Genomic DNA, 24454 nt, shown 5'->3' with positions numbered 1-24454 from the left:
TGAGTGTAAACATTTACATTGTTTGCTCTTATAAGGGCAGTTTGTCCTTTTTGGCCTTGTTCGAACTATAAATGGTTCAAACAACCATCCTGAATGTCTTGATGCGCTCAATCATCCAAGTAAATCCCCAAAAGTTGATTCTGTTCATCTGGACCTTTTTTAGTTTGAGAAACGTTTCGTCAGTCATCCAAGTGACTTCTTCAGTCTCACCTGACTGCAGGTTTTCCCAACCTTATAAACAGTACCTTTGCACAATTACTGAAACAAGCACCGCTGAATGAACAATGGCCTGTGAGGTCAGTGCCCAGTGGAGAAAATACTTAATCTACACCAAGTTTGTGTGGTTTACTGAAGATACATAAACAGGGTTTACCTTTAAGACCAATTGTCTGTATGATCAACTAGGTCACCTATAACATCTCAAAGTTTCTGGTTTTGTTCCTCAACCCGTTGAGGCCACCTGGCCATACCCCCCGATCTGCTCTGTCTCTGATGCCGGTCTCCCGGCCAGCCCCGAGAGTTCCATCATCACAGCCATCTGCCTGCTGGCAGACCTGCTGAACTGAGTTGCCAGCATTGGCATCTCTCCCTGGACAGTGGGACAGTGGGTGGGTGGTGGGGTACTGCATGATATTGGGTTTTGGACCTAGTGTTTTCAGTTTTGGACTTTCAGTTTCTGTTTGATATTCTCTGTTTGACCTGGTTTGTTGTAGTTTTTCTGTTTTGAGTGTATCTAATATTATATTTTAGCTTAGGCTGTGTTCTCATTCGTATTTGGTATTTCTGTTTTTTCCTTAGAGTGATAATTTATGTGTCTGTGCTTAATATCATGATTTGCTGGGTTATATTCTTGACATTTGTTGGTTTGTATTAATGCCCTTATTTCATTTATCGACCTTTCCCTGTGCTCTCCATTCCTTGCCAAGTCATCTTCCCCATTTGTGATTCTATCTTTTGTTACTTCCTGTTTTATTTTATTAGTCTTTCTCTTGTGTTGTTCAGTTTTGTGTCCTTCTGCCTTTTTCCCTGATTTTGTTCGGCTGTGTCCCCCGGTGTGTTCCATCTCCCTGATTACCACATGTCTGTATTTAAGCCCTCAGTTTCCCTTTGTTGCATAATACTGTTTGTATTGTTGTCTGCCAGTGTGGCTTCTTTGTACATTCTCATTTGTTGTTGTCTGGGTTTGCAGGCTCACCGTTAAATAAAGATTCAGATTCATTTATTTGAATGGAGTCTGCATTTTGGGTTCAAACTCCACACACATAATGGACTGGTTCTTATAGCTACAACGCTTTTCTACTCTTCCTGAGGATTCAAAGCACTTTATACAACTTGCCTCATTCACCTATTCACATCGATTTATACAAGCACTTTTTTCTATGCTTCTCATTGTGACAATAATATAAACACCTTGAGGCAACTGTTGTTGTGATTTGGTCATATATAAATAGAACTGACTAGCGTATCTATTTGAATTGAATGCAGAATGCCAGAGAGCCTCGCTTCATTAGACTCATGTATATATGAGCACCAGCTCACACTTGAGTGAGCTGGTGCCTGCCTGACTGTTGTTTTCAACCAGACATTTCTACCTAGGCCAATAGAAAACTGTTCATTTGAACAAGAAGCTAACATATTCATGTGACAAACATTAAGTTTGTCAAGTTAAGCCAAGTTAATAATTTAGTAGTTTGGAAATGGGTGCTTAATATTAACGTTCAGTGTGTAAATTAGCAAATGTGAGATGTAGCTGGTACAGACTGAACCTGTCATTAAGGTGTGGCTATATAAATATGTGTACAACTCTGTGTATATATGTTTATGGACAGGCATGCAATGTAGTGACAAGGATTGACAAGAACTAATATTGCATATGAGAAAGATTGCACATAGAAACTACCATGGTGTATTGTACGCTGCAGGTAAGGAAGGAAAGTAGCCTTGCAGGGAAGGAAAGACCTGAATCTCTCATGGTTGGGGGTTGGGGGAGGGTGTCTTTGCACAACAAAAGCAGGAAAACAATGGAGCTGAAGGCCTGTGAAAATCTCAGCGGGGTGCCAAGAGGTGTTAGGGTCAGGGGAATTTACGCAAATTTGCGCAGGGCTAGTAAATCTAGTAGTAGGGACTTGCACCAGGGAAAAAAGGCTCAGTAATTCTAGTGTTAAACTCCAGTAATTAGACAATGTCCTCACTCTTTTAAACCGAACACAATCAAATGTCAGTGCATGCGTTGGTGCATGATGAACTGTTTCTGTAAATGTGCAATCAGCAGTCAGACATTTGCAGTCCTGTAACTATGAGACAGTTTATATTATTAGCCTACACAGTGTCCCTTTCAGACAGTACACCTATATCCATAAAATGAGTCACAGATGCATCAAAGTTAGATGAGCAACACAAAGGGAAACCTGGACGGGAGACAGAATCACGTTTTCCACTCGCCAGCAGTGCTGCAGGTAATTCAGTCTGCTGCAGGAAGATTTGTGATGAACAGATGGCTTGAACAGCAAATATGTTCCAGTCCTTAAAACATTTTTTTTCTTTGATCTAATCAGCTGTTCCTTAACAAATTACTAGTTTGAAACAATCTTGAATCTTGAATGTCATTTCCTTGTAGTTAAGTACAGTAGTTTTGATTTAATTCACCATTAAACCCCAGAAATATATTGAAATGTCAATGCTATTTCTAGTTTAAAGCAACTGTTAAATACGTGATTATAACAACTTAAACCAGGTTATGGTAAGATTTAAGAACTTAAGGTGCACCCTCTTTAAGTAAATATTCAAATCTGAAGGATTTAAATGATTATTAAATTGAGATCCTGGATATTTGTTTTACAAAAATAAAATGAATCCATAAATCCTCAAAAGACATTTTTTCCGCGATTAAAAAAATCGGAGCGAGATATATACTTGCAAACAAGAGAAATGGTTCATGTCACTGATTTCAGTTTGTTAGTTTTACTGCTCAGATTTGGGAGAACATGCATTTGAAACATATTTGGAAAGTTTTGAACATGTGCAAACATCTGAGCTATTATAGACCAATGATTCATAATTTTAAGGGAATGCATTGCTGGTGTGAATACGTGACACATTTGGTACTACTAACAGAGAAAATATATCAGAAGGAACAGTTACGTCCTCCTCTGGACCAAAAGAAGACAGACAGGTATATCATAACCATATGCGTGTTGTGTCTGAAAAGCATTAACGGAGAAGCTGAAAAAAATATCTGAGAGTAATAAAGAATGTCTTTACATAAATGATTTCCGCCAAAAGCGGGAGAAATTGCACATTTTTCCAGAGAAAATCCAAAAGAACGAAGGATTCGATGTTTCTGACGCACAGGTTTCCCTTCTTTCTGAATCTACATCGTATAGTCCGAGTGCTACGGAAGAGGACTGGGGTGACCGGAGAGAGGAACAAATGTGAGCGTTTTTTGGATTTTGTTTTTCTTCCAGAATTCAGAAAAACAAACAAACTCAAATGCAGAATTTTTTCTTAGAATTCTGGAAAAAAGAATCCAAAAGACCTCCCAGTGGTCTTTATCCTCCTCTGCAGAGTGTAATACTCGCTTTGATTTACAGCAGTTTGCGAAACCCATGAGCTGCACCGCTGGGAGTGTAAGGGGTTAAATCACGTGTGTGGTAAACCTGTTACCCGAGTAGGACAAAGACACCGGGGCCGACATTCATTCGCTCCGTCCGCTCTGTTGCACGGTCGCCGTCACAGCGTTGAAAAGATGCTGCGAGGTGCCGAGTTTTACGGCAGCATCCTGCCTTTGTACCTTTTCCTCTGCGTCTGTTCTCTGCCGGTACACGACCACAGGACCGCCAAGCAGCTGCAGGTGAGTCAAAGTATCTGAAGCGTAAATGCACTTTTCAGAGATCCTTATGAATGGGAAAGTGTTCACAGATGCAATGGTGAACAAACATCCATTAATACAGAAGTTGACATGAATAAATTAATTAAACATGTCAAAGTTACCTGATATTGTGTGTGTGTGTGTGTTCAAAACTGTGCTGCATGTATCGTCACATCCACTCGTTTTAGCGATGCTGCTGTAAGTTCCTTTGTTGTTCTGCATACCTTAATGATTCTCCATGCGCTGCCCTTAAAGACATCGATGTTCTCACTGAAAGCTGTTGATGGTTGAACAGCTGAGATTTGTGAGATGTGAAGTCTCTTTGAGTTTCTGTCACAACTGACTCAGGGAACTATGATTTTCATAGTTATAACATCTTCAGATTACCAGTGTGGTGTTTCTGTTTTGGAATAACACGGTCGGTCCTGTTTGTGAAGGATTAAAAAAAGAAAGAAAAAAAAAAAAGAAGTTTTATTGTTGTTACTGTGTACTGTACCCTGGAGGGTGCCAGAGCTGCTTTCCGGTGAGTGAGAGTCAGATTATGCAGGCAGAGGCACGCACCTGGTAACTCCGGTGCAAACGTTACTTATTTGCTGACTCAGGGGGAAAACGCAGATAACTACTTAAAGACAGAAACACGAGGTAAACAGGCAGTGTGCAGCAGAGTAACACCACCAAGACTTGTTTGTAAGCTTTAAGTGTCCACAGACAGGAACCGGCCCTGGCAAAAAGGACCCTGTGCAGCTGTCTGGCATTCCTATTTATTCCTTGTTTGAGTCCAGTGACTAATCCTAATAGCTGAAGCAGACCTGCTGCTTGTGACAGATTCATGTTACTAACAATCAGTCCCTGACATTCTTTTGTGTGGGAATCTTCCTTCTGGACTGTCAATGATGAATTAATCTGTTTATCTGCAGGTTAAGCAGCACAACCATTAAGTCAAATACTAGCATTTTATACAAACCCTGTTACCTATTGAGCTGTTGCTCATAACAGTCAAGGCAAAAGCTCAACTTTAAAAATAAAGAAAAGTTTTTTTAAAGATGTTTTTTTTTAGTCACAGTTTATGAAAGTAGATTAATATACCAAAATCCACTTTAGTGATACTTATAATTGCAGTTTCTGTGTAGTTCCCTGACTATCCAACGTAACATCGTATGCTCTAATATTCTTTGTTATGATTATGTAAACACATTAGTTTACATGTGTTTGAGTCTGGTTAATGAAAAAAGGTCTTCATTCAAATGTATACAGTTACAGTTAAGTGCAAATATTTTTGGAGACTGACACAATTGTCAAAAATCCACATTAAAATAGCAACCAACCATCAGCAATCATTGTTGTTAATAAGTGTTGTGCTGCTTCAACACTGAAGAACATGTCTTCAGGTTTAGACAGAAAGACAGCGGTGAGATGCAAGAGCGCAAACTCTCCACATTATGTTCAAATCTTCTGTTTATGAGGAACATCTAATCAGAAGAAAACTGATTAAAGTGAAATAAAAGAATAAAAGTTTGAGACAGAATATGTCATCTGAATCCTTCAAAAAATGTACTTTTTCACAATATGAAAACCTGGAGAAGACGAAGACAGCTCTGTGGTTCATACTCCTCTAACAATGATGTAAAATGCAACACACGGGAAATGTCTGTGTTTTTAACTGCAGAAACTTTGCTTGTTCAGACGCGTCAGACCAGAGTGTGCATCTATAAAAACAAGCAATATTGTTGTCCCTTTTATGCAGTGCATAATCTTAGTTTGCTTTACTATCATGTTGTTTTCACTCACATATTTTAAGAGGCAGTTTAAGTGGGATAATCGTGCTGTTTGGCTTGTGGCCCTTGAAGCCATGTCTTGTTTGGGCCTCTTGACATGTTTTAGAGGTCTTTCACCAAAATGTTCAGAAGATGTTAGAATGTTAGAAGCTGAAAGGACAAAAGAAAACAAGAAAACATAGTTTTAAATGTAAATTTAGCTTTAAACATATGAATTAAATTAATTTTTTCCCTCCATTCCTCTGTACTCTAGATTTATTTGAGTTTTTCAAGTAACCTCAACCAGAACTGAAATGATTTAATTTGTTGACTGTTAAAAATGGACTTGTTAATTGTTTCCTTGGTGAGAGAAGTGCACTATTTTGGTTAGTCAAAACAAGACATTTGAACACATCAATTTGGACTCTTGGAAAAAATAAGAAAAGATGTATTTTGACATTTTCTAGATCAAATAACTAAGTGATTGTTTCCAGAAGATATTCCACAAATTAATCAACAATGAAAAAAATGGAGTTGCAGCTTTTGCTGAGCTGGGTATACACTGGATGGAGCTTATAAAGTAGCTAAAACTATGTCTAACTTCAAGAACTGAAAAAAGTTGCTCATTGTATTACAGTACCTCTCATTTTAGACACTTCTAGTATTTTTGCTACTCATGATAATATATCATCTGGATGATATATTATCATGGTATTTTGAATGCAAGACATAGAGGTAGTTTTATTTTGGTATTGAGCCAATCACAGACCCAAATACTTTCACTGCTGGAGACAGTAGTTCTCACTGTTTCTATAATCACACTTATGCACTTTTATCTGGAAACTGTTTTCAAATGAAATCACTCTGCCCTACATCCTCAATTATGGATGGGGACTTTTATGAAAGGAATTTGGCAGGGTCTGCGTGATACGCTCATAAATTTCCACCCTGAACAAAGGAGTTTGGGACCGATAAAATCGAATCAAAAAGCAAACTGTATGCCTGCTTGATTGTTTCCAAACGTCTGAGTTTTTCCCTGTCCACACATGGCCAAAAGAGTGACCGAAAACAGTGTGGGATGAGGACAAAAGGTTAAAATCTGCTGAAGTTTGTTAAGGTCTATTTTACAAGAGCATCCAATATACAGACAACAGAGATTTGCAAGTACATGGGGGGAAATAAAAACAACAAATGACTGGTTTAATGACAGGCCCTGTGTAGTGAGCCAGGAAAGTCCAATAAAAAAAAAAAACAATCCAAAAAAGCACGGCTCACACAGGAGAAACGATGGAGGCATGTTAGGGAAGTGCAACAAAGAATGAGGGAAAAGACATGCACTAAATAGACACCGGGGAGAGAGGGGTAATAGGGCAACAATCAGGTCAATCAGACAGAAATATGTAATAATCAAAATAACTTTAAAATAATACAGGAAGTAAACTAAAAAGGATTTGAGAGAAAGGCAGACGCAGGCACACAGAAAGAACAGAAGAGGGGAAAACCATCAAAAACACAAAGGACAGAGAAAACTAACCATTCATATTAGAAACCACAACACACAGAAACTGCAATGTTTTCAAAGGTTCCTATGGAAAAGCTGATGTTATCTAGAGTATGATGGGGCTTGTTGACTGAAGGTTTACTGATAGATGTTTACCTTGGAGAAGCAGCCTCTCATCTCTATTCATGCTAATACCCTTCATCCTGCAAACATTCCCCACACTTAGCACAGTCAGCTCTCTGTGTGCAAAACACTTACAGCCTGCTGATATTCAGGACTTTTTGTAGTTAAATATTTACCCTGGAAAAATTTCTTTATCTAAAGTTTAGCTACTTTATATCTGCCAAGGGATATCTGTGAGATATCTCACTGCACGTGTTTAAAAGGGACTTGAATCAAGTCCTGCTTGTTTTTTGTGTCACTGTAAAAATGATAATTCTCGCTAATGTTTAGATTACCATCCTTAACAACCTCCCATAAAACACCCCCGGTATTATAGTGCAGGTGACCTGATGTCATGACTGAAGAGGGAATTTCCAGACATCTGCTCACTGTGTGTGATGCAGCTTTTTGTATCTTTGTGTGTGTGCACATTTTTTCTGTGTGCAGGTTCATACTTGCACATATACGTGTAGTTGCATGTTTGAACATCATCAACAAAGAGTCCTCAGTGTAACCACCTATTAGATAAAACTATAATGCTCCTTTCTGCAGATGGGCCCAGCAGTACACGTGGCTTGTATCTCAGGCACACTGATTTGGGAAGCAGGAATCACACTATCCTGTGGGGACACGTTGGCCCCATCGGCAGGATTCCCAAACATACACAATGCTTTCTTTTAGTGGCATGTGACTCTGTGTTATGCCTTTTAAGCAAACATGTACTCATTGCCAATATACTTACAGAACAAACTATAGTTTTGTCACTCATCCTAAATTGAACGATCTGCTAGCTCCGCATGGCTCTGGCTTCAGCATTGTTCAAACTGTCTAAGCCTGGGGTGCCAAACTCATTTTAAGAGTTTAAAGCATTTTAAACAGGCCGGACCAGTGAAAATCCCCTTTTTGACAGTATAAAGATGTTACATATTCAACTTTTTTTCTACATGATGAAGAAAAGGTTGCTGTGACAAGGAAAGAAACTGTGACCATGACTCTTTGGACTTAAAATGTAAGAAATAAATGTGTAAAATTTCAGAAAAAGTTTTGGTTGCTCATTGTTTAGATTTTCCAGTTTGTTTGTTTTTTGTAGTTGTAAAAAACTAAAATTTCTATAGTAGAAAATAGAAAATAGAAACTTTTCAGTTTTTCACAAAGTTACAGAAGTTTTATTAGTAGACACGTAGCTATGCAATTTGTGAAAACTGAAATTTCTTGGGTATTGAATGGAACAAAATAGGCTTTCTCGTCAGAGGGCATTTTTGGGGGAAAAAACAAAACTGTGGCCAACAACACTACTCAACGATAGACTGATGTGCGAATAAGGTATGAGGTAAAAATGACTGAATTCCAAATAGGGGTAGTGAATCCTTATCTTCAGTTACTGATCACGTTACATTTTAGTATATTAGTAATAGAAGACATGATTGCAGTCTTCAACTGTTGTTGCACTTCCCACAGTTTCAGTGGATTGAACTACTGTTCAATCCACTGAATTCAATCCACTACAGGGGCGATCGTGGCTCAAGAGTTGGGCGTTCGCCTTGTAATTGGAAGGTTGCCGGTTCGAGCCCCAGCTTGGACAGTCTCGGTCGTTGTGTCCTTGGGCAAGACACTTCACCCGTTGCCTACTGGTGGTGGTCAGAGGGCCCGGTGGCACCAGTGTCCGGCAGCCTCGCCTCTGTCAGTGCGCCCCAGGGTGGCTGTGGCTACAATGTAGCTTACCATCACCAGTGTGTGAATGGGTGGATGACTGGATATGTAAAGCGCTTTGGGGTCCTTAGGGACTAGTAAAGCGCTATATAAATACAGGCCATTTACCATTTACTGTAAAAAATTGCCTGTCAGATTAAAGTTATGATGTATGAACCTATAGCAGGAAAGCCCTGGCAGCCATTAATCTGTTAGCAAAGACAAATGCTATTTGTTCTGCAAAGCAAATAGGGACATTCTGATTTAAAAGACAAAGGGTCAGTTTAAGAATTCAGTTCAGTCAACCTCCGTCATGTTAGTAAGTGCTCTCCACCCAGTATAAGGTGGAATTAAATGGTCTCTATAAGTTTAAAATCAAATAGCACAATTAAAGCTTCAATGTTTTTGAATGTATAGTTAATAGATTAAGACCTGACATTTGATGTTGATGATTAACAGCTTTGCTTGCTGTGAGTGAGCCTCAAAAACCAAAAACAACAAGGTATTTTGTAAAGTAAAGGTCTAAAGCAGTGGCGGTGGTTCAGCACTGCTGAACAAAACTGAACTGAACTTTATACTTGGACTCTGCTAGAGTACCAAAAAGCAATATAGATCAATGTAGCTTTAGAATTGACAGGGAAAGTATATTCTTGAGTCTATCTTTCCATCCATTTTCTAACCTAAGCAGAGAAGTCCATACCTCCCCATCCCCAGCCACGTCCTCCAGCTCTTCCGGGGTAGCACTGAGCCATTCCCAAGTCAGCTAAGAGGTATTTCTCTCCAATGCATCCTATTACATCCTGGAACACCTCACCCAGGAGGCGTCCTTGTCAGATCTGCGAACCACTTCAACTGGCTCCTTGTTATGTGGAGAAACAGTAGCTCTCTGACTTAACTCCTCACCCTGTCACTAAGAGAGAGGCCAGCCCAACAACAGAGAATGCTCATTTATGCAGCTTGCATCTGCAATTTCATTCTTTCAGTCACTACCCACAGCTCACGACTATAGGTGAGCGCGGCGACAGATTGACTGGTATAGTAACAGCTTCTCTCAGTATCTGCAATTGATATAATCCACCTGCCAATCTCCCACTCTCTTCTCACCTTGCTTGTGAACAAGACCCTGAAATACATAAATTCCTCCACTTGAGGCAGGCACTCATCCCTGATCCGGAGTGAGCACTCCACCCTTTCACAGTTGAGGGATATGGCCTACACAGGGAGACGAGGAGCCGGATTTAAATGCAAGCATGTCAGAAGAAGTGAAAAAACAAGTGAAAACGTAAAACGAGCAGTATCTGGCTGCATTTCAGTGATATTGGGTGTCTGATCGTCTAAATGAGTTTTACAGTGCTTGAAGAAATTTATCATTCTTGACTTGTTTGATCTGTTGCTCACCGCAAACAAGCTGAAATGTTGAACTTTTAACTGTATTTTCATAAGTTTTGCAGCTTTTCCTACTGACAAAAACCTCCCTTATGGCCATTCATGCCACACAACATAATTAAGCAATAAACAATTAACCTGTTGAACCCCAATGCTCCCGGTACTGGAGGCATACAGTACATCCCATTAAACATCTGGTTTAATGGGATGTACTGTAAGATGTGTTTTTAAATATAGACACGTGTGGTATCCACAGAAACATCAGAATCTCAGCTAAAAACTCACAAAGTCATTTCAACAACCACCAACAGCTGAAACGGCAAATGATTAAAAAGCAAGTAAGTGCAAGATATAAACACAATGCGTGGATCCCACCGTTCACCCGATACACATGGACATACCTTTGGTGCTGAAAACAAACACCTCACAGAATTTCAAACTGCAGGTTTCATCACTCCGATCAAAATTTACTGAACCAGCAGCAAAAGTAGACCAAAAGTACACTTCACGTTTGAAAAACTGAATTGCCTCTTACTTTGACTTTCATCCTTTCATTAATAATAGCAATTTTCTGCCTTATTTGCAATTTTACACATTTATTTATTACATTTTATGTCCAGAGTCTTGCTGACAGATTTCTTTCCTTGTCACAGCAGCATATTAGCACAGCTAACTGTCTTCTCAGTGAAAAACAGGCCACTCAGCAACTCTGAAACTGAACTGTACCAACAATCATAGGCTGGCCTGGGCCAACTTACATCCCTCACATCAGACAACAAAAACCAACACAAGTGAGCCAGCAGTTGACGTCAGCATGTAATGAGGGAGTGTGACAGACGCCCAGCGCAGCACCTTATGACACTTCAAACATCATATGGATAACTGAGCTGAAGCTCATACACTGATGCCCTTCATGGTTGGAGCTCAGGAGGTTCATCTAGTAAGGCTGATGGTTTGATCTCTGGCTGCTCCAGTCTGCATTCCATATATCCTTGAGAAAAATACTAACTACAAATCCCAAAAGGTTGATTCTGGACGTAGCGTGTTCAGTTTGAGAAACGTTTCGTCACTCATCCAAGTGACTTCTTCAGTCTTAACTGACTGCAAGTTTCCCCAAATCTTATAAACAGTGCATTTGCATATTGACTGAAACCAGCACCACTGAATACGAAAACGCATTAGTGTGGACGTAGCCTAAGATGGTGAAAGATGTACCCTTAGGCCCCCTCCTGGCTTTTCCCTTTTCACGTAAATGGCCTCCTTGACTCCGCGCTCAAACCAGCGTTCCTCCCTGTCCAGGATATGTACATCCTCATACTTGAAAGAGTGTCCACTGGCCTGTAGGTGTAAATAGACTGCGGAGTCCTGGCCTGATGAGTTAGCTCTTCTGTGTTGTGCCATCCGCTTTGTCAGAGGTTGTTTGGTTTACCGATGTAAAAATCATGGCAGTCCTCCTGGCACTTAACAGCGTACACTGCATTACTCTGTTTGTGTCAGGGGACTCGATCCTAGGGGTGGACCAATTTTTGGTTCAGCATGTTTTGAGGTTTAAAAGCCACAGAGACCCGGTGTTTAGACTGTTCAACTGTAACAACTGTTCCAATACTCCTGACACATAAGGGATCACTAAGGGTTTTCGCTGTCCTTCTCTCCTGGATCAGCTGGAGCTTTCTTTAGGTGCCTTCCCAGCTTTGACAAATGCCCGGCTGGGATAACCACATTTACTCAGGGCCTTCTGGATGTGATGTTATTCTGCTTCCCTGGCTGCTGTGTCTGGGGATGGTGTTTGCTTTGTGTTGTAGCGTCCTGAGGACACAGTTTGTGCTCCAGTGGATGATGAGAGTTAGACCATAAATACTGATTCGTATGCATAGGTTTGCAGTGCACATAAACTTTTAACTGTCCCCCATTACTGATGGAAATCTCACAGTCTAAGAAGGCTAACCTGCCACTTTTCATATCTCCCCTGGTGAATTTGATCTGTTGGTCCACCGAGTTAATGTGATCCGTGAATTGTGGTACATCATGAGATTTGACTTTTTCCATCTTAAAATGCCGTGTTTGCAGCCATTCCTCAACTCTCTGTGAATGGTACTCATAGCCATTGATCAATAGACTTTGATCAGTGATCAATGGTCTTTGGCTTTGATCAGTAGTTGTTGATCAATAGTCATGACAATTTGCATATTAATGATCAAGGAGCTGACCTCACAGGCCATTGTTCATTCAGTGGGCTAGTTTCATTTATTGTGCAAATGTACTGTTTATAAGGTTGGGGAAACCTGCAGTCACCTGAGACTGAAGACGTCAGTTGGATGAGTGACGGAGTGTTTCTTCCACTGAAAACGCAACATCCAGATGAACAGAATCAACCTTTTGGGATTTACTTACCTGGATGATTGAGCATGCATTAAGACACTAACTCCAAATTGCACTCTGATGCATCTACTGGAGTATGAATATGTGTGAATGTTAGATAGGAAGCACTTAAGCATAGAAAGACGTGCTTGTATAATGGCTGAATGCACCCATCACAAAATGAGGCATTTTGTATAAAGAAAGTACTTTGAATTCTCCAGGAGGGTGTGAACGTTATGAACGTTATGTCATCAGCATCAGTATTTTGTGATGATTTACTTTCAAAGAAGTGTGTATGAAGTCAAAAGCCAAGGATAATCTGGAATCTACCAGTAGAAAGGTGGCAGAAATGGTACATAGCCAACATTACATCTTTATGTATCTATTAAAACTAAAAAGTACTCTGACTCTGTTTTCTTTCCCCCAGAGATGGAGCAACAGTCATGCCGGTCTGAAGAAGAGGCCAAGTCATGAACAGGACACACTAAATGAAGAGTACGATTTCAAGTCCCCAAATGACACAGATTTGTGGAATCGTCCTCGCTGTGGAGTCCCAGATTATCCTACATTAATGCAGCTCAGCACGACATACAACAATGTGAAAAAGAGGAGGGACACCCTGAGTAGACAGCAGCGCAGGAAGCGATTTGCGCTCTATGGCAGGCGATGGGAGAAGACAGACTTAACTTACAAGTAAGAAACACTAAAAAGTCTCTAAATACAGTGACTTGTTTGTTTGTTTTACTGATGTGTTACATGGCTGCCTACATGACCATAATTTGCAGGAGTGGAACGCAAAGCTGATGGTTTTAGTTTAGTATGGGGATCTAATGAAACAAATATGTTTGTTTAGTTTCACATTAAGACTTTGTTTTTAGTTTTCATTTGTCAAAAGAACTGGCAGCTATCTTATAAATGGTGGAAGCACTGGAACGTTAAGCTTAGCAAATTTATTACATCACCAACCAGTATTAGGTTTATGCCATAACTGCCCTAAATGTACAGTATTGGCAATTACCATAATAACTTATGTTTCTATAGAATAGAACAGAATAGAATAATCCTATAATTGTCCCATAAAGGGGAAATTTGGGTGTAACAGCAGCAAGAAAGACACATATACAAACAAACAGTACACAAGACAAAGAACAGAAACATACACAATTTTTATATATTTACATCAAAGACAAAGCACCTATAATGGTTTATCCACGAATAATCACAAGCTCTTTAATCAGAATAATATTTTTATTGCTAAGAAATGTATTTTATTGATGAATTTTCAAATTTACTGTTTGAAAAATGGGCCACAAACCATCCATCCATCCATCCATCCATCCATCTTCATCCGCTTTATCCGGAGCCGGGTCGCGGGGGCAGCAGCCTAAGCAAAGAGGCCCAGACCTCCCTCTCCCCAGCCACCTCCTCCAGCTCATCCGGGGGAACACCAAGGCGTTCCCAGGCCAGCCGAGAGATATAATCTCTCCAGCGTGTCCTGGGTCTGCCCCGGGGCCTCCTCCCGGTGGGACATGCCTGGAACACCTCACCCAGGAGGCGCCCAGGGGGCATCCTTACCAGATGCCCAAACCACCTCAGCTGGCTCCTTTCGATGTGGAGCAGCAGCGGCTCTACTCTGAGCCCCTCCCGGATGGCCGAACTTCTCACCCTATCTCTAAGGGAGATGCCAGCCACCCTTCGGAGGAAGCTCATTTCCGCCGCTTGTATCCGCGATCTCGTCCTTTTGGTCACTACCCACAGCTCGTGGCCATAGGTGAGGGTAGGGACGTAGATCGACCGGTAAATTGAGAGCTTCGCTTTTACACTCAGTTCCCTCTTCACCACGACGGACCGGTGCAGCGTCTGCATTACTGCAGCTGCAGCCCCAATCCGTCTGTCGACCTCCGGCTCCCTTCTCCCATCACTCGCGAACAAGACCCCGAGATACTTGAACTCCTCCACTTGGGGCAGGACCTCATCCCCGACCCGGAGTGGGCACTCCACCCTTTTCCGGCTGAGAACCATGGCCTCAGATTTGGAGGTGCTGATCCTCATTCCCGCTGCTTCACACTCGGCTGCGAACCGCTCCAGTGCGAGCTGGAGGCCCTCACCCGATGAAGCCAACAGAACCACATCATCCGCAAAAATCAGAGATGAGATCCTGAGGCCACCAAAGCGAAAGCCCTCCGCCACTTGGCTGCGCCTAGAAATCCTGTCCATAAAAATTATGAACAGAACCGGTGACAAAGGGCAGCCCTGGCGGAGCCCATCACCCACCGGGAACGAGTCCGACTTATTGCCGGCAATGCGAACCAAGCTCTTGCAACGGTTGTATAGGGATCGAATGGCCCGTAGCAATGGGCCAGACACCCCATACTCCCGCAACACCTCCCACAGGACACCCCGAGGGACACGGTCGAATGCCTTCTCCAAGTCCACAAAACACATGTAGACTGGTTGGGCAAACTCCCATGCACCCTCAAGTATCCTCGAGAGGATGAAGAGCTGGTCCAGTGTTCTGCGACCAGGACGAAAACCGCATTGTTCCTCCTGTATCCGAGGTTCGACTAGCGGACGAACTCTCCTTTCCAGCACCCTGGCATAGACTTGGCATAGGCCACAAACCAGTGCACTCTTAATATCACTCCCAAGCCCGGATAAACAGGGAGGGTTGTATCAGAGAAGTGCATCTTGCATAAAATGTTGGCCAAATAAAACATGCAGTCGGGGCCCAGGTTGTTAACAACATCCACCGTGTTTGTGAAAATTCTCAGTCATCCAGGTTATCTTAGCTGCTCATCAGAGAAGAACTGAAGAAGCTTCTCGGATGAGAGGTGAAATGTCTTCAAGAAACTTAAAGAAGTCCAGACGCTTTTTAGCTTTCCGAGCCCTTTAGACAACATCCAACAAGGTGCTGGTGGCCAAAGACAAACATAGAGGAAAGGAGGAAGGCATGTTAGGAGTTAGCACAAGAGAAAGAAAGGCAGGAATGGAGTGTGGAGGTGAGAGTAGGGACTCTTAATGTAGGGACTGCTAAAAGAAGACAACTGAAGAGAAGGTAGGTCTTTTATATAAGATACAGTTTCTTAAGCTATTCAATTTTTTTGTTTAAACCTGAACTTACCTATTTATGACAGCTCTTTGTAGCCTTAAAGAAGTGTGGTGCTTGTACAGATTTACTAGTGCCTGTGTTTGAGCAGGGAGCCACTTCATAATTGCAAAATAAATAACAAGGGTACTAATAAAAGGAACTTGAACTTGACGTACAAGTCGTCACAGTTGGGGGTGGTGGACTAACTACCGGCTTATTCCCCAGAAAAACATGCATGCCTTTAATTGGTATTGCTAACAGAAACAAAGCTCTACTCTATTGCCCAAATACACAAAACTGACACAGAAGGACCAAAAGCAGAAGCTTTTGACACCACAATTATAAATAAATAAATAAATAAATAAATAAAAACCCCAACAGACTCCAAAGGGAATCCACTCTTAGGCCTACCAGGACAGAACACCAGCAATCATATGCAAATCAAAAATAGACAGAGACGAGCCAAAGGCAGCGATGCTGATTAATACTATTGATCCACATGGATTTGGACCAGTTTCTTTCCAAGAGTTTAAGAAGTCTAGCATACCACATGAACATATATATTAAATTTATGTTAAAGCTTAATAAAACATGATATTAATGTGTTTGTGCCAACCAGGATCATACGTTTTCCCTGGCAGATGAGTGAGGACAAAGTGCGGAGTGTTTTCCAGGAAGCGTTTGGTGTGTGGGGTGCTGTTACTCCTCTCAGGTTCAGTGAAGTAACCAGTGAGGACGCTGACATCATCATTGATTTCAACAGGTGAGAAATGTCCACCAGTGAGCAACACAACACTGGCCTATAAGAATAGAAATTCAGCTAAACTGAGACATTGATTTACCTAAGACAACAACCTGAGGACAGTTTGCTTTGTCACTCATTTATTCAACAAAAATATTGACAGGAATGAAAAATAAATACAGAGCAATCCTTGAAACCATTGCAGATCCCCCCAGTTGCAAGATGCTAAATGCTTTCTTGCATGCTTTACCTATTTCAAATCCACTTGCAAATTTTCAGTGAGTTTCAAATCTGAACTTTGACTAGGGCATTTCATGAACCTCAACTTCAACTTTTCTGACTTTTCCCTGATGTAATGCTCGTATGATTAGATACGATTATCCTGTTCAAGCTCAGCTTCAGATTTCTTTGATATATACTGTCAATAATGTGAAGCTGGAAGACGAGATACAGCAGAAATAAAGCTGTGATAAAGGAACTCTGTGATTTGTTGTTTCTTGGCCAAATTCTAGATGAGCCATCTTAAGCATGTGTGTCGAATGAAACAGCTCCAAGTATTCAGATTTAAATATTTGTATAGATGAAATCCTGACCATTAACAATGTGTACAGTAATCACACATGATGTGTTTGCACTTTTCTTCATGTTCTAGCCCTTTAAAACCCCCAAATCGTAATCAGCATTAAGCAGTTTCAGAATTGCAATAAACAACAAAACTAGTGCATCACTATTTAGATATCAAATCACTTAAACTCTGGCCTGCCCAGATGTAGCTGTGGTGTGGAACGGTGAGCACACATGCTAGTCTAAGCAGACAGTAGACACAGGCACACCTCCAGAGCAACTGCAAGGTAAGAAACTAGCTGGTACAATTCAACAAAAAGCAAGAAACTAAGTAACCTATGTTTTTTACCAAAAGTTCATTTGCCTTAAGATTTTTAAAATCATACTTCCTAAACAAATGCTGGCATGTTCAGGCAGAGGCTTAGCAAGAGGGTTTTCTTTATTTTATCCCTCAAAAAATTCAAAAATGATAAAATTCAAAAACATAGTTAGCAGGCCCATAAAAGAGGTCAACTAAATATAAATCTACGAAAAGTAATTTCCAGAAACTTAAGTTGTGTCTCACTTTGTTTGTTTAACTCACAAACTGATCTAATTACAAAGAGGGTAGCTTTTATAATGGTTTGGCCAAACCATTTACACACAATAGGGGGAAAACAAAAACACACACTAATATTAACTAAGCACAGAATAACCCAAGTAAACCTAAAACACCCCTGCTCCTGGTAAGCCCATGGTTGGTCCTGCTGAGCAGGCATTTTGTTCCCAGAGTCCTCAGCCAGCCTTTTGCCCAGACAGGAAACAGCCACCGCCCAAACCCAGGTAACTCAAAGAAAGAGAAACATAATTAATATAACAAAACATTTTTAGAAAACCCCCACAATGCTACTTTGTGCGCGCCTCATAATATCAGTGTTAGGTTTAACCAAATGATTAATGAATTATATTGAAGAAGAAAACTGCAAAGCAAACTAATAAAGTGAACAAATGGACAAATGATTTACCCATGTGTGGCTGAAGCCATCACATTCACAAACAGTTGAAATGGGAATGTCTATAATTTAGATTTTAATTGCAGGACATTTTATTAAAGCAATTTATGCAGAGCAAAGCATCAATTAATAACAATCACGAAATAATATTGAAATCGGCTGAATTATACTTTTCTAATTAACCAACTCTGAGCTAATGCTGATCCTTGTGAGGGAGGAGGTTAGGGGGAATGAGCGTGTCTTGAGCACCGATGCCCTTATCTCTTCCATGTAGGTATGACCCATTAGGAGACACATCAACGGGAAACAAATGAAATCCAAATCCTTTTGAATTAATATTCTAACATGGTAAAAAGGAGCAGAGAAAAAGCCAAATAAATAAATAAATACAAAAACAGTTTGCAGGTTCACAGTCCAGTGGTCAATCCCTCCGGGGTCTCTGCTGGAATCTTCGACATCTTAGGTCCGATCTTCTGAACTGCTCATCATGCAGAAGACAAAGGGAAGAACCCTGTATCACTTTTTCACCTAACCTCTCTCTCTCTATCTGGCTTTTCCAGATATATTATTTAAAGCAACTTTAGAAATCACTTTATTATTTTTTTCCTTTTCTATGCAGTACTTAATTTGTCAATAATTCCAGCACATATGAATGTTCAGTCACACATGAATATGCTTCCTTTCATGTCTTATTTAAGTTATGGTATTTCTCTTCAATTACATTTCTCTTACTTTATCTTATTCAGAATCATGTATAATTATGGGTTGGCGGCACATTTCTTATCTTTCACATTTTTCCAGACACACATAACTCTTAGGCATTTTCCAGACACACACACAGACTCTAAGCTGCCAAGGTCAAACCTGGATCATGTCTGTGCAGACACAATCTGGACATTAGAATAGTTTTCATTAATCAAACTGCATTTCTCATTCAACATATTAATCAAACTTATATTTTGATTATATCTTTAGTTAGGAATAAAGATTATTTACTATTAGCAAATATGGAGGAGGTCTGTTATAGCACTTTTTATCAGTTCAAACATAAAAGACCTTTTACTCTCTCGCACTAGCACCACTGGCGAACAATGGGCTGTGAGGTCAGTTTCTGGATCATAGCCCAGTGTTTGCCAGTGGTGCTGGTTTCAGTCATTATTTAAATGTACAGTTTAAAAGGTTGGGGAAACCTGCAGTCAGCTGAGACTAGATGTCACTTGGATGAGTGATGAAACATTTCTCCAAACGAAAACGCTACGCCCAGATGAACAGAATCAACTTTTTTTTTTAAAGACCCAGACATAAATCTCAGGCACGACTCCTGCTGTCATAGTAAACCAGGAAACACTAAACCAGATGTCTCCCAGCCAAGACTGAGAGAAGATTATGGAACAAATGCAACATAGGATTTGTTTGGTGGGATTTTAATAGCATGCCTCTGGCTACATATTGTATCAAATCAGAAGAGTCATTTGGCATCAGATTCATGATACTTACAATGTCATAACAGCTCTCCTGTTTTTCAGTGTCCTGCCACACTTCACTTTGTCAGCAATTCAAGTTCTAACGTGTGTACAAGTTACTTTCACGAGTCATTTTTAGAACTACTGCTATATTGTGTTTAATATTATGTACTCGGTTAAAATCTATCACGCTACCATTTTTTGTATAACATACTTACTTACTTACATACATTAAAATAGGCTAGCCACTACTTTACTGGGTGCAGCGTAGAATTGCATCATGTGCCTAATATGTAGCTTATTGACATACTTCAATGTCAAAGCATGTCCTACATAGTTTCCTTACAGAAACATTGGTCCACTGAAATTTCAACTAGTCAACAAGTCCACATAAAAAGTCGTTTGACCATTGTATCATTTCTTCTAGCTAAATAATGCAATCCAAGTATAATTCTACAAGCAGACATTCCCTTTAACAGCTACTCACTTTTTTGCATATTTAATTATACCAGTCATGTCCTATTGTGAAAGTAAAATAAATATTTAATTTTGTTCTTACACATGTCTTCATGCCTCGCAGAATCTGTTTCAGAGTCCTGAACATGATGACTCAATAACTGAAACCAGTCCATTTAACATTTACCAATATCACTAAAAGCAAACTAATTTAGGACACAAGGAGTTCTCATTATTACCATATGACAACAAAATGAACCTTTTCAGGGACTGGCAATGCATTAAATGTTGTGCTTTTGTGTGCTTCAGATTTTGTAAATTCAAAATATTTTTGTGGATGAGCACTGCCGTTCAGCAGTTGGGTGAACCCTAACCATTAAAAATGAATGCCTAACCCTGACCCTAAACCTAACCATAACCTAATTGTAACCCTGACACAAAAACCACATTTTGAGCCTCAAAAAGGCCTTCAAACTGGTGAGGACCAAGTGACTTGGTTCTCACAAGTATAGTAGAATACACACACACACACACACACACACACACACACACACACACACACACACACACACACACACACACACACACACACACACACACACACACAATTAACAACTCTGCTAACTGGATGTGTATAAGGGTATTAGCTGAATCACTGAATGATGTGCACTGCGATTTAGAATTAATACTTAGAGTTAAGAGTTACACTGTACTCAATTTGCAACATCCTTAGCATAGAGAAAGAGCATCAAAAGAATGATATGTGGTAGGTTTACCTTGTCCTCTAAAAGAAGTGATTGTGTAGGTACTGGCATGGGGACAGCTTACCATTCGATGGTCCAGGAGGAATCCTTGCTCACGCTTATTTCCCCCAGACACAGAGAGAGGGAGAAGTCCACTTTGACTATGATGAGCACTGGACAGTGGGCAATAATGCTGGTAAGTACATTTGAAAAGCTTTGAGCTGATTGGAACCAAAAATAACTACTCTAAGTTTGACTGCCCTCCTCTGTTTGCTTTTTCAGGCACAGACCTCCTCCAAGTGGCAGCTCATGAGTTTGGCCATGTTTTGGGCCTGCAGCACTCCCTTGAGCCCGATGCTGTGATGTGCCCATTCTATAGTGACGCTTACCCTCTGCAGCTGAGTGAGGATGACAAAAGGGGCATTCAGTATCTGTACGGATCCCCTCGGCACACGCCGCCTGTGATGACAGAGACCAATGAGATTGAGACTGAACTGGTGAGGCCCTTGAAAATACATGTATTTACTTAAAAAATATAAGCCATTCTGTATTTTGCTGCTTTGCATGATAGTTCATAGACAAAAATATTCAGACTAAGTTTGTTGCTGTGTTCCAGCCAAATGCTTGCAAAACAAACTTTGATGCTGTATCCATGATCAGGGGAGAGCTCTTCTTCTTTAAGTCTCAATATATTTGGCGAATACGTGACGGGCAGCTACAAGCTGGCTATCCAGCTTTATCATCACGCCACTGGAAAGGAATTCCAGAACACATTGATGCTGCGTTTGAAGACAAGTCTGGCAACATCTGGTTCTTCCAAGGTACAGACGCGAACTAGACATTTTTTTTCTGGGGGACATGGGGGAAGGACACATTAAACAAGTATTTCCACAAAATATCCTTTGTTCCTCAAAACTAGTCAAGCAAAAGTGATTTTGATAACTTTAATGATATGTAGGGATTGCTAATTAGGAAGCTGAAAGTTAACATTGTTAGGCAGTCAGAATGTAAATAAAACAGCTATCAATGACTTTGCAAATGTAGTTTACCTTAAAGGAAGACACACATGGACTGTAAAATTCTTAACTGCCACGTGGAAGTTAAAATAGTGAGGGAAAGGGAGTGAAGCCTTTATAAAATGTGTGTCTGGTGAGTTCAGTTAAGGGAGAAAGATACTCAGGAGCCAATCAGTGATGAGAAAGTCAAGAGAGGAAATGAGGTAAATCTGGTGAAACGTGGGAACATGAGGAAAAAGGTTAAATAAAATAATAATCTTCACCACAGTGACACACGAGTTTATGGTAGAAATAGTAGCCTTGAATGTTGTACATGGTTGTACTTTTTCACAAGGATGTGCTTTACTTGTATTCAGCAGGGATGATTTCTAGAAACAACATCCTGTTTATTTATTAATTGTAATTGATTAATTATTATAATTAATTTTAATTATTACTTATCAGGTGACAGCTACTGGATTTTTGATGCTGAAAGGAAGATAACAGGGCCAGATTCAGTGAGACGGCTGGGTCTTCCTGTAACACACATTGAAGCAGCTTTGAAGTGGGAAGAGGACCATACTGAGAAAGTCTACTTCTTCAAGTCGAGTTACTACTGGTCCTTCAATATTCAGGATAATCGAATTAATGACTTACACCCCCACAGCATTTACGAGTGGAGGGGAATGCCCAGCCACATTGATGGAGCCTTTTTGGACAGATATGGTGAGGAGTGTAATCTCCGCCTCTGACTTAGTGACTTGTAGGTCTAGAGAAGGTTTTAACATGTACATGTGGAGTTCACTGTTGCATTCTTTTGCCCTTTGACAGGCTATGCCAATTTCCTGAGTGGAATGCACTACTGGAAGTTTGACCCTGTGGCACTGAAGGTACTGGAAGGCTATCCCCGGAGCATCGGCATGGATTTCTTTGGCTGCTCTGCCTCTCTGTCCAAATAAGTTACATCTGCATTACTTTTACAGATCAGTTTTTCTGTTAAATTTCCCATAAAAAACACTCAAGATGTTTTGGATATATTCAATCTGATAGATTTCATGAATTTGACTCTAAAGCAAGTGTCTGTATTTGCCTTTTGCAGAGCCAGAAATGTTTCTGTCAGTGTCAGAATACAGTCTGGAGAAAGCTAGTTAAAATTGTTAGTGTCAGTTCAATAAAAACTTCAGATCCAAGCTTATATCCCCCCATCTCAGCTGACTGCAGGCTTCCCCAACCTTATAAACAGTACGTTTGCATAATGACTAAAACTGGCACCAGTGGCTAACAATGGGCTGTGAGGTCAGTTTCATGGTCATTATTATGCAAATTGGCATGATGTTTTGGGAAAATGCATCTCAGTTGTTCCAATACTCATGACACATAAGGGTTCACTAAGGGTTTTTGCTTAGGCAGCAGTTGTCTGTCTTCTCTCTGGATTGGCTGGAGCTTTCTTTAGGCACCTTCCCAGCTTTGACAAATGTCCAGCTGAGATAACCACATTTACTCAGGGCCTTCTTGATGTCATGTTCGTCTGTTTCCCAGGCCCGTCTTTGTAAATGGTATCATGACTATTGATCAATGATGAAAGAAGTCACTTGGAAGATGAACAAAACTCCCACTGAAAATTCTACATCCAGATAAACAGAATTAACTTTCTGGAACTGCTTAAAATAATAACTCATAGTACTCATGCACTGAGTATTCAAAACCCACACAGTCATAAACTGTTCTTTTGAGTGTTTGAATAGTTTTAATTAAGGGATTAAGGCAAACACTTTCTCACATTAGTCTGGCATTATTGATGAGTTGCGTCAGTGGTAGAAACAAACAAACAACAACAACAAAAAATGTGTAGTTTTGATTTGATTGAAATTTTCAAACTCACTTTCAAGGTTATTTACACGCTTTAAAAATATTTAAGAGTATTCTCCTGTTGTGTTAGCTGTTCATTAACCATACACACCTACTGGAGCCACCAACTATATTGTTTGTTGGCTTACAACCACAGATTGCATCTAAAAATGATAGATGTAGCTTCCTGGTTTGAAGAGGGAAGTCAGTGTGGATGTGCCTGAATCCTAAATTCTACTCCAATGTTCAGCAGGGAGCAACTCCTCTGCTTGCAGAGCCATTTTTTTTGCCATTTGATAGCAACAGTGGAGACAGATAGGAAAGCGAAGAGAGAGAGGGTGGAAGACATGCAGCAAAGAGTCTCAGGTCAGATTCAAACCCGGGCCACTGTATTCTGGTCATGTGGTATATATGTGTATATCTGACCATGTGTGTTTAGGGATGGCTACATCTCGGGAGGTAGAGCAGGTAATCTACTAATTGGAAAAGTGGTTGTAAGAAGTGGTTATAGCTGTGCTAATAGAATAGCTCTACAGATGGCAGGTTCAAGTATCTCACCAAATGCTGCATGGATTGTACAGAGGACTGGCCGCTACAAGTTCTGATATGTTTTTTTAAAAAATAAAATTTTCTCTGAGTAGAATAAAAAATTAATAAAAATGTAAAGGTTTTCCTAAGTAATAACTTCAACCACAGTTTAGTTCTGAGAAAAATTGCTTTAACTAAATTCCCCCTCAGCTTTCCCCAAATGTGTGTTGGCATTGTATATATAAACATGTACAAATCCAGTTTTACAGAACTGTGGATGCTGTGAAAAATGTAAATAAAAACAGAGAATTATTATT

General features: G+C 40.3%; 1 protein-coding gene across 1 annotated transcript; it reads left to right on the top strand.

Moving 5' to 3' along the window:
• The first annotated feature begins 3696 nt into the window (after window positions 1-3696).
• LOC146513750 (stromelysin-3-like) lies at window positions 3697-23062 on the top strand. The gene is made up of 8 exons (XM_085167029.1): window positions 3697-3850; window positions 13146-13411; window positions 16426-16569; window positions 20829-20962; window positions 21049-21263; window positions 21383-21587; window positions 22227-22487; window positions 22593-23062. Exons 1-8 carry the CDS (start codon window positions 3746-3748, stop codon window positions 22718-22720), a joined length of 1458 nt encoding a protein of 485 aa, XP_085023155.1. The 5' UTR covers window positions 3697-3745; the 3' UTR covers window positions 22721-23062.
• Window positions 23063-24454: the final 1392 nt, after the last annotated feature.

Source organism: Neolamprologus multifasciatus, chromosome 7, assembly GCF_963576455.1.
Source record: "Neolamprologus multifasciatus chromosome 7, fNeoMul1.2, whole genome shotgun sequence".
In the NCBI taxonomy this organism is placed as follows: domain Eukaryota; kingdom Metazoa; phylum Chordata; class Actinopteri; order Cichliformes; family Cichlidae; genus Neolamprologus; species Neolamprologus multifasciatus.
This window is presented reverse-complemented; position numbering and strand designations above follow the sequence as displayed.

Coding starts and splice junctions, on each gene's coding strand:
- LOC146513750 (XM_085167029.1), top strand. CDS start 3,746: ATGCTGCGAGGTGCCGAGTTTTACGGCAGCATCCTGCCTTTGTACCTT. Junction 16,570..20,828: donor ATCATCATTGATTTCAACAG/GTGAGAAATGTC, acceptor GTGATTGTGTAG/GTACTGGCATGGGGACAGCT. Junction 21,588..22,226: donor CAACATCTGGTTCTTCCAAG/GTACAGACGCGA, acceptor ATTACTTATCAG/GTGACAGCTACTGGATTTTT.